Genomic DNA, 17,405 nt, shown 5'->3' with positions numbered 1-17,405 from the left:
TGGATCAGCAAATTGGTGGATGACACCAAGTTTGAGGGAGTAGTGGACAGCAAGAAAGACTATCAAAGGTTGCAGAGGGATCTGGACCAACTGGAAAAATAGCCTGAAAAATGGTAGATGGATTCTAATGTAGACAAGTGCAAGGTGTTGCACTTCAGTGGGACCAACCAGGGTAAATTTTACACAGTGAATGGTAGGACACAGAGGAGAGTGGTAGAATAAAGGGATCTGGGAATACAGGTCCATAATTTATTGAAAGTGGAGGCACAGGTAGATAGGGTTGTAAAGAAAGCTTTTGGGACATTGGGCTTCATAAATCAAAGTATTGAGTACAGGAGATGGGATGTTATGTTGAAGTTGTATAAGATGTTGGTGAGGACTATTTTGGAGTACTTTATGCAGTTTTGGTCACCTACCTACAGGAAAGGTGTAAATAAGGTTGAAAGAGTACAAAGAAAATTTACAAGAATGTTGCCAGGACTGGATGACCTGAGTTATAGGGAAAGATTGACTAGGTTCAGACTTAGAATGTAGAAGATTAAGGGGAGATTTGATAGAGGTATACAAAATTGAGGGATAGTAGATAGGGTAAATACAAGCAGGCTTTTTCCACTGAGACAGGTTGGAGTATGTTATGGGTTAAGGATGAAAGGTGAAAAATGTAAGGGGAGTATGATGGAAAACTTCTTTTCTTAGTGTCTTGAGAGCTGGAATGAGTTGTCAGCACAGCTGGTGTATGCAAGCTTGCTTAAGAAAAGTTTGGATAGGTACATGGATGGGAGGTGTATAGAGGGCTATGGTCATGGTGCAGGTAATGGGATTAGCAGTTTAAATGGTTTGGCATGGTCTGGTTGGGTCGAAGAGCCTGTTTCTGTGCTGTGCTATGACTCTACGACTCCAAGAATTAAGTTCAAAGGAGATGTGTGGAGAAAGTTGTTCTTTTTCCACAGTATGCTTTTATGGGTGATGGTGGAGGCAAGTACAGTAGAGGCATTTTAACAGCTCTTAGATACATGAACCTGCAGAGATTGGAGGGATATAGCGTAGGCAGAAAGAATTAGTTAGGCACGACATCAATGGGCTGAAGGGCCTTTTTGTGCTGTATTGTTGTATGTTCATTTTATAAATGCAATCTTAAGATCTTAACCTTGGTGAAAATAAAATAAACAACAATTGATTTATAACATAAATAGAAAATGTTGGAAAAACTCAGCACCTGTAAGAGAAACAGTCTTAATATTTCAAAAGGAGGATACTTCATCATTTCTGAGTGGAGTTTTGCCATTTTATTTCAGTGTAACTTTGGGGAATGTTCCAGAAACAACTAGCAGGTCAACTGAACATGTGGATTGATTAAAGGAAAACGACTTAGGTTTGCTCAACATAGCTTTTTTTTAAAAAGAAATGAAGCAGAGAATGATGTCTGTGTAGAACTCAGGTAACTGATAAGCTGCCACAAGCTGAACTTGGCAACTAAGTTGAAGGCTGGGGAATAAAAAGGACAGCTGCAGCACGAGTAGAAAACTGGCTAAGCAAAAGGAAACAGTACTGGAGAAGGGTGTTCAGGGAATTCTCCCAGGCTGGCTGTTGGGATCATTGTCCTTAATAGCATGTACATGATTTGGGACTTTGGTAAACAGGACACAATTTCCATAATTGCCAACAAGACAAAACTTGTAATGACTCATGAGAAAAATAGTCATGGACTAAAATACGGTATTGATGGGTTGAAGGGATGAATGACAAATGAAATTTAATGCTGAAAAATGTGTAGTGTTATACTTTGGAAGCAAGAATGAACCAAATAAACTGAAGGATTTCAGGGCCTGATAGATTTGAAAATGGCTAAAATGATTTTGTACAAGGGAAAGGGACTTCTGATAAACCTTCATAAAAGACCAGTTGGTCACAACTGGAGTATTGTGTCCACTTCTGGGTATTATACTAATGAAAATATACAAGGGTTTTAGAAAAAGTGCTGAGTGATTTACCAAGGTTATTTTATGGATGAAAGACTTAAGTTGCGTGAATACATTCGAAAACGTAGAGTTATTCTCCTTGGAACAAATGAGGTTATTAAGAAATCTGATAGGGATATTTAAAATAGTGAAGGTTATAGCGATTATAGATCAAGGGAGGCTCTTTCCTACATATGAAGGTTTGTGAACTATGGAAATGGAAAGAAAGTTATTGCCAAACGTGTGTAAAAATCTTTTTTGATGCTTGGACCATACTGTTTGGGGAAGTAGTGGCATGAAAAAGGGAGCTGGATAAACATCTGAAGGTAAATATTTGCAGGTCTGTGGGGCAAGGGCAAGAGGCTGGGACTAGCTGGATTACCGTTAAATAGATGAGCTTTGGACTTGGGGGAAATAGTCAACTCCATACTGCAAGTGTTCTGTGATCTTTGAAAGTCCATCAAGTCCACTAAAACACCAGATTAATGAATTGTGAAATGTTTATCACAAAAAGTATAGTCGATCATAATTTTTCAAAAACTGATTGAAGGTTCCAGCAGACACACAGACTTCCTAAGACAGCAAAAACACATTATATCAGCCCACCTAATTCAGTCCGGCATCAAAGTCATGTTCCCTCAAACATTGCAGGTCCTTGCAATGCTAGGAGATGTGACAAAATCTGGACAGACTTCCAGTCCACTGCAATTATCTCTGGACTTTACTTCAGAAAGCACTTCAGTGGGATGTCCTGAGTTGAGAAATGTGCAATAGAAATTCAAGAGTTTCTCATTCTGTTGTTATATACCAAATAAAAATTCTCTGCATGAAGTCCTCTGGATAACTTCCAACTGGTGTTTGTGGAGGAAGCTACAGAATTTGTCAAAATTTACACCAATGGTTCCACAAAGTAATTTTCAGACAGCGATCTTGTCACTCTGTTTGATCTATATGAATTACTTCACTTGTACAAAATTTGTTCCAATTATTTGATTGCAGCCTATTTGCTGGGGCTCTAGTTACACTTCTTTTTCTCGGAAGACGTTTGTATAGAGCTTATCCTGAAATTGGATATAAAGTTAACATGCTTTCCTTGTTTTTACCACTTTACTTTGGTATTTGACAGAATGACCCTTGTGCCCAATCACATAGATATCAAATAGGTAGGTGGTCCCTGCCTTCAGCCCCGTGACCTTCTCCACCGCCACTGCTCGTTGAGGGTTGAGGTTGTGAAAATGTTTGCAGCCTACTTTCTCCGAAACTCTCCGTGCCTCTGGGCCGAAGCACCAGCTTTGGTTCTTCCTTTCTCTCTCCAGTTGTTCTCCAATCTCCCTCTTATAGAGGCAGTACCTGTTCTGCTCGCTTGTTCCCAGCCAAGCAACAGTGACAGAGTTGCAGGTTCTGAGCCTGTTGAAGGATTTCAGTTTCAGACTGTCTGGGAGACGAGGGAAGAGAGGTTTGTTGGGACGTGTAGAAACTAGAATCTTTACAAGGACCTCCAAGGGCCCCATGGATTTGATCCCAATGATATACCTTGCTTTAGCTTTTCCATTCAATTGAAAATGCTTCAGGTTTTCTATGCTTTCAGATACCATGGCTTTGCCATTTCTCTTGATTCTAGTGTATATTTTTCCACATGAGTGGAATGTGAACTGCACCTTTCTGTGCCAAGTCTTGGACCTGAAGCTGTAAAACTTCAGACCATCTTTCCGGACGTAAACCTGGATCATAATTCCTTCCTTCAGTTCAAGAATGTTTGGATCCGGCCACTGTAATGTTTTTGCAAAGGTGCCGGTGTAGGCAGAGCTGGTGTTGGTGAGGACATTAACAGCAAACACGTCAAAGTAGTATTGAGTGTTCGGTAGCAACTCTGGTACTGAATAAATGTTTCTGTTGCCAACACAGAGCTGCATGATATCCACCTTTGGTTCTCTGGAGACTGGGCTGCTGAGAAGATTGTTAGGGAGTTGAATATCTTCTGTTCTGGTGAGATGGATCGCCTGACCACCGGAATAGATGGACACCACCTGCAAATCTGGCCAAAGGCCAGCACCCAGCTCTGCCTGGTTATCGGCAGCACACAGACTTTGGTAGTTGTGTTTCTGGTTGACCAGGAGACAATACTGAATGTTCTCCTCATCCTGTAAAAGCGCCGGGCTGGGCTTCCAGGCCAGGGTCACTGTCGTCTGTCCAACAGAAGCAACATTTACTCGAGGGTCAAATGGCAGGTCTGGGTAAGGGGGCTCATTCTCGGGCTTGGTTGTCAGGTAGACTCTGATTTGAATGCTTCTCTCAGTTGAAAGGAGCTTTAGCTTGTGGAAGGTGGAGTGTGATGAAGTTTGCACATAAGTCTGTGCTGCATTTCCCTTGTAGCTAAAAAGGTCTTTTTTACTAACCCAGTTCCATTCAAGTTTCTCCAAGGGGTAGGTGCCTGAAATTCAGAGAAAATCATTATAATGAGACCTGCCAATTCTCTGCTCTGTGATTAGCTAAGTACAAAGGGGCCATGGGAGATGAGGAACTTTGTGGGCTTGTTGGATACCCTCTTCCACAATCTTTCTCCCAATTTGCTCACCTTTCCGATACTTGCACAGTGAACCAAACCAATACCATATTGGGTGATACTTGAAAGCCTGAATCTACTTCATCACCATTTTTTATTTCCCACCATGTCCATGTTTTTGTATTCTATGTTCAAAGAAAATTCTTGAAGATCAACCAGTATTTGTACACAGGCATGGACCCAGTTTAGTGTCTAATCCAAACGACCATACCTCTGGCAGTCCTCCACTCTTAGTTGAGGAATTTTAAACCCAGCCTAGGTTTTTCTCAGCTCTCTGGAAAGGGTCTGTAATTTACAGACCCTTCTGATGAAGGAGGTGAGTTGAAGCCATTTCTATGAATATCTTAAATTATCAGCAATTCTGTTTGGTGAGAAGAGGTGAGATTGTCTGTATTACTGTACACTGAACAATAAGATTATCTACAAACAGCAACATCTTTGAAGATGCAAGTGATTTCAGGCTAACATTTTTAACATTACAACAGTGACCACACTTCATCAGCCATGAATCATTCTGTTAAGTCCAGAGGTTTGAAAATCCTGTAGTAAAGCACAACTTTCATTCTGTGAGCACAGTGTATGGAATGTGGAAGTGAGCAGGAAGAGTTCTCAAGGATAAATGAGTATGTATGGGTCAAATTTTAATTAGACAATATGAAGAATTGCAGTTCATGTTGGTGGAGCTTGCAGAGGGTGGACAGTGGAAGATTATGATTGTGAGTGGGAGGATTTTCAGCGAGAGTAAAGGGCTTAACCTCATGAAATTTGCAGATCGCTGGTGAGCCCAGGTTCTATCACTGCTTGCTCCTGAAACCCGGTGCCTTTGAGATATAAAGTACGTTTAACATCTGTTGTGAACTCCATCACTGCTTGATCCACGTCATGTTAGGCTCAGTAGCTTGTCACTATATTAAACTGAAAACGGAAATAATGTAAATTCAGAAAAATGCAGGTGTCAGAAATCTTAAGTAAAAAGAGAAAATACCAGAAACCTCAGTATGTGAGGCAACACCCAAAAAAGAAATGGGTAATATTTCAGGATGAAAACCTCTTGTCAAAACTACGAAAGTAACATGGCAAGAGGTATGCTGGAGCTTACATAGTATGTGGGGTGGGAGACGACCAACGTGGTGTCAGCTCTGGATCATGGTGGAACAAATAAAATAATTACAAGTGGTCTATTTAAAGAACAGAGGAACAGAATCATCTCCCAGTAAAAGCAGGATAACTTCACCAGAGAAACGTATAGAGTAAAGGAAAGCTAATTAGTCTGGCTATCTATTCACATGTATGTTTCCTGCATCATTTCAGTTTCCTTACATTATGTTTACCGCACATTTTATAACTCCCTCCTTCTTATTTTAGTTTTATTCTCTAATTACTTTGAAAAGCCTGGGCCCCACCAGACTGTTAGGTTATCTACAGTGATGTCACACATGCAACATTACCATGTGCTGGCCACTCGTCCACAGTGACTTTCCACTCGACGGTAGCATCGCAAGGATTTACTCGGATGGAGAATGGGGTCTTGTCTCTCACCTGGAAGTAACGGCTGTGGAGAAAAGAGTAAAACTGAATTGACAACAGACAATTTTGCTCAACAGGACTCAGAAATGGCAGTAAGTTCTACAGCAAGTTGAATAACTTCACTGGAGACAAGAGATTCCAATGTTAGAATCTGGAGCAACAAACAATTTGGAAGGACTCAGGGGCTGAACAGCATCTGTGGAAGAAATGGAATTGTCAATGTGTTGGGCAGAAACCTTGCATCAAAAGCAGGAACAAGGCAGTTGTGGGGTTTCAGTCTAAAATATTGACAATTCCTTTCCTCCTATAGATGCTGCAGCACTGAGTTCTTTCAGCAGTTTGCTTGTTGCATAACTTCAGTATCATTAATTTTTTTTGGAGTATGTGGAGATGTGGAAATCAAGGGATAAAGTAATTTATTTGCACATCCCTATCTCAGCTTGGAAATGGTTGTGAGCTGTCTCCTTGAACTGCTGTGCCTTGGTTTATCTGGTGAAGGTATTCCCACAGGGGTGCTGGACAGGGAATTCCTGAATTTCATCTTAGTGACGCTGAAGAAATGATGACATAACTCCACAACAGAGTTGTGCCAAGTTGAGGTGGTGCCCTCATGTCCTTGTGTCCTGGTGGTAGAGCTCATGGAGCTAGGAAGTGCTGTCACAGAAGCCTAACACAGATGATACACCCTACCACCAGGGAATGCCAGTAATGGAAGGAATGAATGCTTTCCGTTAGATTAGTTACTGATCAAGCAGGCTGCTTTGTCCCAGCAGGAGTTAAGCTTCTTGTTCTGTAAGAAGTAGGAACAAGAGTTTGTCACTCAGCCCCTCAAACTTGCTCCACCATTCAATAAGAATCTGGAAATGTGGAAGGGATAAAAATTAGGATTAATGTGAATGGCAGAAGAGACATAAGTGATTCAATAGTCCACTCCGGGATCTATTTCAAATGAGAACAAAAACTGCTGGGAAAACAGGTCTTGGCAGTACTTTGGGCCCGTCACGCTTTGTCAGAACTGCTTCATGAGGAGCATTTTTCCTGCTACTTATTATGTTATTCACTGGAGAGCCCCCCATCCATACAATCCTCTTTCAGTAGAGTACAATGTTTAACCACAGGGCATTTCAAAAATTCTGTATTGGAGAGATTTCATTCCACATATCATCGCCTCAGCATTAGTGTAGAACCCCAGGACTGACTGACTGACTGACCCCTCAGCATGGGAGTCCAGTCCTTAAATCTACTTTTCTTAGCTTACTTTCCTGGGCTGAGATTTGTTTGCCCCGCTGTCTTTTCTATGCCTCACTTCATTAACTGTAGCACAACAGGTATAAGTAACATTTAGATGTTGAAGCCAGGTAGTTTCATCAAAAGTGAGTGTTTCGCTGACATCTCCATTGAATTACTGGATTTTGCTCCACATCTGTTCCTGAATATCACGGGCACATGTTTAAGTTCCTGACTTTCATCTACCACTGTCTGTTTAGCTGTGATTTAGGTACAACTATAACTTGTGTTGGTTTTAAGGACAAGAAGCACTGTGGTCACTGAGTTCCACCAGGGATGCAACTGCCAACTGCCCTGCTGGAGATTGTGGAGATCTCAAAGGTCCTCTGTGATATCAAATGCTGCAAGGGTTAATGAATACAGGGGAAGCTGTTTGCTAGGTTTCGTAGTCATCTGTAGCCTTAGATATTCGCCGACAGAGACAGCTCGTAGTTGGACTGGATTTTGATGTTTCAGCTATACTCTCCATAGCAGCATTGAATTAAACATTGGCGGAGTTCACATCTACACTTGGCTCTACTTGTAAACAAATTCACTACTGAGTATGTAGGGGTCATTGTGGATGGCCATTAACACCGATAATATTGTATTAATCAAGGTGCGTGACCATGAACGTGATGTGAGATGTACTGAGGATGGATGCAATGTATGAAAGCTCCTACCTAGATAAATAAGAAAATAATGTTTAATAGAAAATTATATTGCATGCAAAATCAGACATTTGTGAAAATCTTGACATTGTTTAATTCTTATGTCGTCTGATCAGAATAATGAAATTTCTTCAACTGGGAACCAAGCAGAATACCAGCAAAGCCCACATCTCCACTGCATCCTGTCATTTCAGTGCATTAGTGGTTAAGTAAGCCTGTGCAGCGTTTACCTCTGTGGTAAGTCTCTGAAGAGGAAGATGGTTATTTCTGTGCCATCTGGCAGGAGCGGTGAGTAGTCATACATGGCATCGTTGGTGACTCTCTCCCATCTCTGTTGTTTCACAAACTCTCGATTTTGCCCTTGGCACAGGCAGATAAGTGCAAGGTGAAGGAGAGATTGGCAAAGTACCTGGGACACCAACATTTCCAAGAAAAGCTGTGAATGGAAGTGTAAATAACCTCAGACATCAGCATCTAATATCTGTCCACTTTACATTAAAAAATTTAGTACCAGATATTTCCACCATATCCCAAGGCCAGGTAAAGCAATGAAGTGTCTTTGAATAGAAGTTGCTGTTATGCAGTCTGCCTCTTTTCCTGCCTGGGGTCCATTTAGTACTTTGTTACAGATTCTAGTCAGCTAAGCAGAGTAGAATAGAGCTGGATAGCTTCTCTCTGAACACTTGTTCTGACTCAAAAACAGTTTCCTTCCCCAAGCAGTAAGGCTGGTCAACACCTCCACCCACTAACTCCATCCCTACTTTATTATTCCTTGTCAATCACTTTACATACAGTCTAACATTACTTTATGGACATGGAATCACTCTCTGTATATAAGCTATCTTATGTATATATATATTAATTGTGTGTGTATCTATCAATCTATATATATATATATATAGTGTGTGTCTTATTATCAGTGTGTTCATTAGCTTATTGTGTCTTTTTTTGTGCTACACCAGATTCAGAGTAACAATCATTTCATTCTCCTTTACCCAGGAAATTACATTAAGCAAACTTGAATTTTGAGTTTAATCTCATATCCATCATTTGGCAAGTTCTGCATCGACAACATTCAGATGTTTCTATCTGACTACGTTATAGCTGAGATACCTCGTGAGACCCTCAGGATCAAGGCTGACTTCAACTTCAGCTCTCTGGAGTGGGAGATGCTACTATAAGTATCCATTCCTTGTGAATTAGACAATGCAAGGTCTTGGTCCATTGGCACAGAGGTCCAAGGCACCTGGAGACCATCTCCCACTCCAGTTCACACACACCTGTATATGGAGACACACACACATACATACACTAATACATTTACACCTATCTTGGTATTTATGCACAGGATCTTGCTTACAGCCTTTTCTGTGGACCCTTCCCATACTGACACCCTATCCTCATTTCCTATCTACTTAGATTTTTCCCTTTTCCTTCCCTGCCACACTGCTCCAGTGTGCTACGATTCTTCAATCCTGACTTCTGGTGTTGTCTGAGTAGTGCTTGTATGTTTTCCCTCTCCCTATGTGGCTTTAGCTTCCTCTTACATCCGTGCAGGCTGGTAGGTTAACTGGCCAGTCAGGTACATACAAGAGACAACTGGGATTAGTGTAAATAAGTGCCTGACAGACAGCAGATGTGATGGGCTGAAGGACCTGTGACTGTAAACATTCCTACTTCTACAGCTGATGGTTTTTTCTTTTCCCTACAAAGGAAGCTGCCCGCTACCTGCTGAACATGCGCCACCCTCACCCCACCCCCCCCGGAACTGTCTGAAGCCCATGGTCTAAGGCAAGCCACTCCCAACCACTCAACCTCTCTCACAAAATCTCAGGAGGACATTCAGCTGCCTAGTGGTCTCCTGGGCCCTGTAGACAGGCTGGTGGCTCCCAATGCATCATTTCCATGTCAATGAGAGCAGAAACAGCCTGTGGGATCCAGACCATCTACATATTACACTCACTGTATTAAGTGACCTTAGAGATGGGGTCTCTGTCTTCTGTATTTGAAGGCACCACCACCAGGTTTCACTCATGCATTGCTGAATTCAAGGATCAGCTGTTATCACAGTGACAGTTTTCCCTCTCAGCAGAAACCCCTCTCTACGCTGGCCCACATTCATCCTCCAGGTCATGATGGAGATCAGTGGAAATTCAGGAGTATGCTTATTTAAATGTGCCGTCTGGTCGAATTGTCAGCCAGGATTAATTTATTCTGCTCGGTAAAGCACAAATCCAAATGACCTATTGTTCAACATTGTGTTACCCAGTGGTGCAGGAAGCTTTGTTAAGGGAATTATGTTGAAACCATTCACAATACACACAAAATACAGAAAAAAACACAGGAAGGCACATACACAAACAGATATACAAAACAGATGAAATACAGCTCCATGCACAATGTACAAACAAGATTATGGCTTTGGCAGTTCTAGCAGGTCAAGAATGAAAAATCACATAAGCACAGCCGGATAGAAAACATATGTAAGACACCAAAACAGATGGAATGTTTGACAAAGGCTTGGTAACAGCAGCCATACAGAGAGATCCGCACCAAGTACTCCACAGGAGTACAGCAAGTGCAATTAAATAATCTTACAAAGTTATTGAAACATTTCACAAAAGATGTACTGTAGTCTGTAACAAGGCAATTACGTTCACTTTACCTGAGATGTGTTTGGGTCCGATAGTCCTTTCTCCCTTCACAATGCTCCAGCCTTTCAAATTCTTTCGGACTGGTTTTGTTTGACAGAAACCCGTGACTGTAGCATCTAAAATTTTTATAAAATTTCTGTCGCTGAGGCTCTGTACTTACTAATGGCAGCAGGAGTGATGAAATGCATGCACGGCCTTAATCCCACTGGGACTGTGAGATTTGCCGGTGATGAAGCCGATGTTTGAGAGAATCAAGTATGAAACAGGGTCCAATTCACATCTATCCAATTATACACAGCACTGCCCTGACATCACGGCAGCTCACAGTCAAGGGACATCCCATCTGTCGAGGATGCTCGATAATAGCAGGCAATTCCCAGAGGAGTAGAATGCAAGCGGCAGGAATGTTATGAATGCTAAATTGATTGTCAGGCAAAGAAGGGGAACACTGATTTAAATAAGGTTAAGAGGCAAAGGAGCATAAAGGATTTTTGAGTTTATATTAAAATGGGGAGAATGTTCTGTGTACAAAATTCTTCTGAAGCTGCAGACTTCATGAAAATGCACAATCTGGTGTATTGTTCTTTGTATAATACTTTATTATTTCACAGTAAATTGCATTTTCATAAAATGTGAAAACAATCTTTGGACAAATATTTAGAAGGCCATGTGGTCTGAATAAAATGAAATCCGTGACAGACTTTTGCAAAGGGCTTAACTCGTAAACAGTGTTCTCCTTTTTTATACTTTGTTGCTGTTAAAACCTGCCATCTGCTTTCTTTCTTAACATTCATGAGAAGCGATTAATTCACAAGCTAAGCAGACACTCTGGTACAATGCTGTGAGAGGGAAGAGCACTGTTAGGAAGGGGTAATGAGTGATCACAACACTATCAGAGGGGTCTTACTGACAGAACAGCAAAATGTCAGGCATGCTGAAGGATCATTGCACTGCTGAGGGCAAATACTGAGGCAGTATCACACTGTCCAGGCAGCAGTGTGACAGCAGTACTGATGGAAAGTGTACTAACAAAGAGACTTTGCAGTTTTGGACAGGGACACCTTACGTCTGTTACACTGTTGGAGCAATACCTTGGGAGTGCTGCAGTTTTTAGGGAACAGTGCACCATTGAAAGGGCAGCACTGAGAAACAGATTCAGATTTATTTATCACAAGTTCATGGAAACATTGAGTGAAATGTGCCGTTTGCGTTAACAACCAGCACACCTAAGGATCAACTGGGGGCAGCCCACAAGTATCGCTGCACATTCTGGCGCCAGCGAAGCATGCCCACAATGCTTGGCAGAACAACACAGAGCATAACAGGCAACAAAACAATAATCCCAAAAAAGCCCTTTTCCTCCTTCTCCTTCCCCTTCCCCCACACACATAGACAGCCCTCCAACTGCAGAACAGGCCTCCAGTCCTCAGGCTTTGACTACTGGACTTCGACTTCTGATTCACCTTAGGGTTTTGATCTATGGTATTGACCTCCGGACTAGCCTGTGATGGGACCTCAAACTCCAAGGAGTTGGTGGCTACACAGTCAAATTGATTATCCCATGAGTAACAGATTCAATTAAGGATGTCTTTGCACTTCGGCATGGGTGATGAAGATCCCATTTGATTCAAAGAAGAACAGAGGATTTTCTCAGCAGGCCAGGCAACATCTATGGAAAATAGTAAACAGTCGACAATTTGGACCAAGATGATTCATCAGGACTGAAAAGAAGGGGAGTCCTGACCTCTCTTCCTTTCCAGACCTGATGAAGGGTCTTGGCCCAAAATGTTGACTGTTTACTCTTTTCCATTATTACTGCCTGGCCTGTTGAGTTCCTCCAGCATTTTATGTATGTTGCTTTGGATCTCCAGCATCTGCAGATTTTCTCATGTTTGTACAGATGATCTTCCTTGCTTCAAGAACAACTCTTTCCAAACCAGTATTGCCAAAAGACTGGTTGATTGAAGAGTCACCTCAGAGATGCTTTTCAATCTTGCCATATGGAAACTCACTGTGTTATTTCTCAACCCAACAACATTTGTACGCTATCTGGGGCAATTTGAGATATTCATACCAGAGGCATATGTAAACCATTTTATTTACTCAGAGGGATGAAAGTCATCAGGTAGCCCAGAAGATAAAACCTTTGATATAAAGCTGAGAAATGTCCTATCAATAAATGTGATGTATGAATTGTTTTGCACCATTTTAAGATGGATGCCAATATACTGGGGTAAAATTTGCCTTAAAATAACACACAGAGGAATGTATTACAGGCAGGTTATGTACTCACATCTGATCTTGTTCCAACAGAAAAAAAGAAACGGTCAGGGAAATTGATTGGTGAGAGGTTGTTGTCCAGTGTTTTCACAGCTGTTGGAGCACATAGCTCTGTCCATCAAAACCTCCACTTTCATCTTTACAGATTCTTGTTGCTAATTTCTTCCAGGAAAAGGCAAGTGCAGATCTGCTTCTGTTACGGAATAATTACAAACCCTCTATGATATCGAGGATGAAAGTGCAAACAAGAAATAAAGATTTCATTTCATATGAAGCTGATATTGATATTTTCCCCCTTCCTGAACAGTGCATTTTATTAATTAAATCAGAGTCAGTTCTGATGAAGGGTTCCGACCTGAAATGTTGACTGTTTTATTGATTTCTCAGGGGTAGGCAACCTCAAGCACAAGTTATTTTCTAGCATGCATTATTCATTAGTTTGAGGCAAAACATAACTGGATGTATTTAAATGGATAATTTCCATATTTCAAGATTTTTATGGCACTTATCTAGCCCACCATCTGCTCATTAATACGCCATCCAGCCCACAGAGGCAAAAAGGTTGTCGACCTCTGCCATAGATTCTGCCTGACCTGCTGACTTCTTCCACCATTTTGCGTGTGCTACTCTGGATTTCCAGCATTTATGTCATTAATTAAATTGCCCAAGACCTTCTGAATTTGACTCAGTTAGGGTGCATGAATATAAATGCTAGTCAATGTTACTCACAGTGCTCTGCTTTGGAATCTAATTTCAATTAGTGCGGGTTCAGGGAATGTTAAGTAATTTATTGATTGGCCTTGAATTGGCACCACTTTATGGTTTGTGAAGACTTGCTAATGCATTCTTAAAAGCAATCAAGGCAGGCAACAAATGTTAGCTTTGCTGTCACAGAATGTTAATATTTACATGGTTCCAGTACAGAACAGCCCACTCACTCTTCCATTACACAACAGTTTGCTAAAACTCCTCTTTTCTCATACGTGTCATTCAATTAGACAACTATTAGCTCAGTCCATGCTGTTTTATTATACAAGTCTCTGCATACTTACATTTATCCACTGCACAACAGTTAGTCTGTGATCCATTATTCACCAGTCTGCCCACATCCACACAGTTCCATTGCACCACATCCTGCCCGTATGAACCCTGTTCCATTCCACAACAGCCCACTCACATTCTAATTCTTTTGTTACACAATACTCTGTGCACCCTTGTGTTGTGCTTTGCTCTTCCACTGTGCCATTAAACAATTGGTTCTTGTCCAATGAAACTGTCTAAACGTGTGATCTATCTATTTGCAGGCTTCACATTCATATTTTTTTCCATACTGGCCACAACTGCACTCCTTACCCCTTCAGTCAGGCGGCAGCATGGTAGTGTAGTGGTTATCATAATGCTTTACCGTGCTAGTGACTCAGGTTCAATTCCTGCTGCTGCTTGTAAGGAGTTTGTACGTTCTCCCCATGATCATGTGGGTTTCCTCCCACATTCTAAAGGCATATGAGTTAGTAGGTTAATTGATCACATAGGTGTAACTGGGCAGTGTGGGCTCTTTGTTTGAGAAGGGCCTGTTAACATGCTGCATTTCTAAAAAAATTTAAAAAAAACATAGAATCCGTGGCCCATCAATGGTGGGACAAAGTCCACTGAGCAAACAATGGGTAGCAGCTGGAATGTCTAGTATCACAAAGCTCATCATCGAGCCTTCCTCTTCTCGCTCATAAAAATACAGAGGCTGCATCTTGACTAGCACTATCAGTTATCAAGCCTTTAATTTCTTCCTGTTCACTGACCACTTCCCCCAGTGACTCAATTTATCACCATCCTTCAGTGAGTCGGTCTCTGGTTTCTGATCCTTCCTGCAGATAGAGTGTCTAAGGAATCCAAATGTTTGCAGACTGGAAACCTTATTCAGCTTTAGCTGATTGAACTTCATCTAATACCATAAGTTCTTCTGTTCTCTTCACTATAATATAAAACAGATAAAGAAATACCTAATCTAGGACAGCCCAGTACACATCTAGTGTATTTAAAGCTCTTATGAGAAGAAAACAAATAAACATTACTCAATTTCACTCCCCATTCCCATTCCAACAAGTCAGTCCTTGGCCTCCTCTACTGCCATGGTGTGGCCACTCTCAGGCTGGGTTGAGGGGGCAACACCTCGTATTCCTTTTGGATAGCCTACAACTTGATGGCGTAAACATCAATTTATCCAATATGGTCATTTTTCCTCCTCCCCCTTCTCTCCTTTTGCATTCCCTATTCTGGCTCCCCTCTTACGCCTTCTCTTCTCCTCTGGTGCCCCTCCTCATTCCCTTTTCCCCACGCTCCACTGTCTTCTCCCATCAGAGTCCTTCCTCTTCAGCCCTTTACCTTTTCCACCCATCACCTCCCAGCTTCTCACTTCATCCCTCCTTCCCCTCCCCCCACTTTCTTATTCTGCCTCCTCAATCCTACCTTCCCAGGCTCAATGAAGGGTCTCGGCCTGAAACATCAACTCTTTATTTCTCTCCGTAGATGCTGCCTGACTTGCTGAGTTCCTCCATCACTTTGTGTGCTTTAACCACTGTGTGTTATATGAAATGTTCTGGAGGAGAGTATGGCTTTTATGATTAAAGCAACCACATTTTTCACAAATTCAATGAGATAACTAAATCTGAAATAAAAGCAGGAAAAATGGGGAGAACTCAGAGAATCAGGTGACAGCTCAGAAACAGACAAGAGGCTAAATGTTGGGGACGGATCAGTCAGCAACACTTCCACTTCAGAATCAAAAGACTGATCTGCTCCAGGGCACAATAGTGATGCTTCACTGCAGTACTGGGGCAGGGGTGCTGACTTGTGGAAGATATATTAAAGCCAGGTAGAATCCATCTATAGGTGAGCTGGCATGTTTTCCATGGAGTCCTGGTCACAATTCAACTCTCATTCAATATCATAATATCAATCAGTCCCACCAAGACCCAAAGTAAATGAGTCAGAACCATGGTCCAAGAGAAACTTCCACCTTGTCTCTTTTGCTGCAGCTGTGTTTGAAATAAACCCTGCTTGCCTTTCATCAAATTGTTATTTTCTGGTTTAGTAAATGAGATTTCCAGGGACAGGGCACAAAATATTGGGCAGTTGGTGCCATTAATTCTAAAACTATTGGTTACATTTACAGCATGCCCACTATTGCAAGAGGGTTTCTCTCCAAAATAAATATTTTAGGTCAATGACCCATCATCAGGTGATCCACTGGTAAAAGGTCATTGACTCAAAGTGTTAATTTTGTTTCTCTGTCACAACACTGCTGAACCTCTCATCACAATGCTAAGCAGTATTGCATCCGTATTGTACTGACTCAGTACTTTTATATTTGTGTGCTGCAGCACTTACTTTATTTGCAGTTATTTTGTAAGTGTAAGGGGTTTCTTCTTTTATGTTACTGCGTAGGCTAATTAAAATGGCTTCTTTGTTATGTTATACTTGAAATGGCTTCTTTGTTATGTTAAATGCTGAGAAAGTTCTTGTGCTAGTAGGTTGTTTGGGTTAGATTAGTGATAAGAAGCGAATGAACCAATTGGGATAGATGTTATTCTTTCTAGAGTGTCTGTAGGTTATTGTGATGCGCGGGTTTTGGGGCAGAAGGCGCGAGAGAGAGAGAGGATGGACAAGGTGCTGTGAGTTGGTTAACGAGGGCGGACCCCGAGCAGGAGTCCGAGGTCCAGGTTGTTTGGCGAGGAGAGGAGACGGAGACGGACTCGTGTGGAGCGTCTAGTCGACCACCATTGTTGGTCCCAGGCGGCAGGTCGAGGTGGTCCGAGGGGATCGCAGAGTGAAGAAGGAAGGTCCCGAGCTCCAACTGTTTGTGCACGAAGAGATTGAACTTTAATAAGTGTGGCGCCTTTTACCTTCCTTTTATATTTTATCTCTATTAATTATATAGTTCCAGTAATATCTATAAACTGTAATTCATTTAATCGTATCTAGTGCATTGTCTGTTATTTGGCGGGGTGGGGTACATCGCACAGCATCCACACAAACTAATTACCCAGTTTGGCGGGGCCGAGGGCTGTTTCCCTAGACAACAGCAAGCTGAGTAACTCTGAGGCTTGCCGGGGGGCTACATTTGGGGGCTCGTCCAGGATTGGATTCAGTGGTGTGCTGTGTGGTTGCCCTGTTTAAATCAGTAATGTGTGTCTTTGTGGATTATTTGCTGGTTATTGCTGCATGCGTGTTGGGTGAGGTCTTTGTTCAAGTTCAGACTAGCGTTGACGAGTTGGTGGTGGGATTCGGGGCTGTCCATACTGTTGGGAGAGAGAGGAAAGAGTGGTCTGATTCGGAGGTGGTGTTTGCGAATAAATGTTCTAGCTCTGGCCAGTTCTGCCTGGCGTTTGGGATAGTGTCCACCCCAAGAGGGGCGGAGGCGGGCGAGACGTTGGCGGAGCGGAGCCCTCAGTGGTTAGGTGAGTGGCAGTGCTCGGCTGAGGGAGAGCGG

General features: G+C 42.0%; 1 protein-coding gene across 3 annotated transcripts; it reads right to left on the bottom strand.

Annotated features, from left to right (window-relative positions):
• Positions 1-1,327: 1,327 nt before the first annotated feature.
• On the bottom strand, positions 1,328-13,066 carry LOC140211841 (protein NDNF-like). Of its 3 annotated transcripts, none has more exons than XM_072282014.1 (4): positions 12,933-13,066; positions 8,216-8,421; positions 5,970-6,073; positions 1,328-4,389 (listed from the first exon to the last, which is right to left on the bottom strand). In XM_072282014.1, exons 2-4 carry the CDS (start codon positions 8,407-8,409, stop codon positions 3,038-3,040), a joined length of 1,650 nt encoding a protein of 549 aa, XP_072138115.1. In that variant the 5' UTR covers positions 8,410-8,421; positions 12,933-13,066; the 3' UTR covers positions 1,328-3,037. The 3 variants fall into 3 exon arrangements, with proteins under 3 accessions (XP_072138115.1, XP_072138114.1, XP_072138116.1); XM_072282013.1 differs by lacking the exon at positions 12,933-13,066 and adding an exon at positions 10,651-10,935; XM_072282015.1 differs by lacking the exon at positions 12,933-13,066 and adding an exon at positions 10,651-10,935 and having other exon boundaries at positions 8,216-8,394.
• Between the last annotated feature and the right edge of the window lie 4,339 nt (positions 13,067-17,405).

Source organism: Mobula birostris, chromosome 18 (genome assembly GCF_030028105.1).
Source record: "Mobula birostris isolate sMobBir1 chromosome 18, sMobBir1.hap1, whole genome shotgun sequence".
Classification (NCBI taxonomy): domain Eukaryota; kingdom Metazoa; phylum Chordata; class Chondrichthyes; order Myliobatiformes; family Myliobatidae; genus Mobula; species Mobula birostris.
This window is presented reverse-complemented; position numbering and strand designations above follow the sequence as displayed.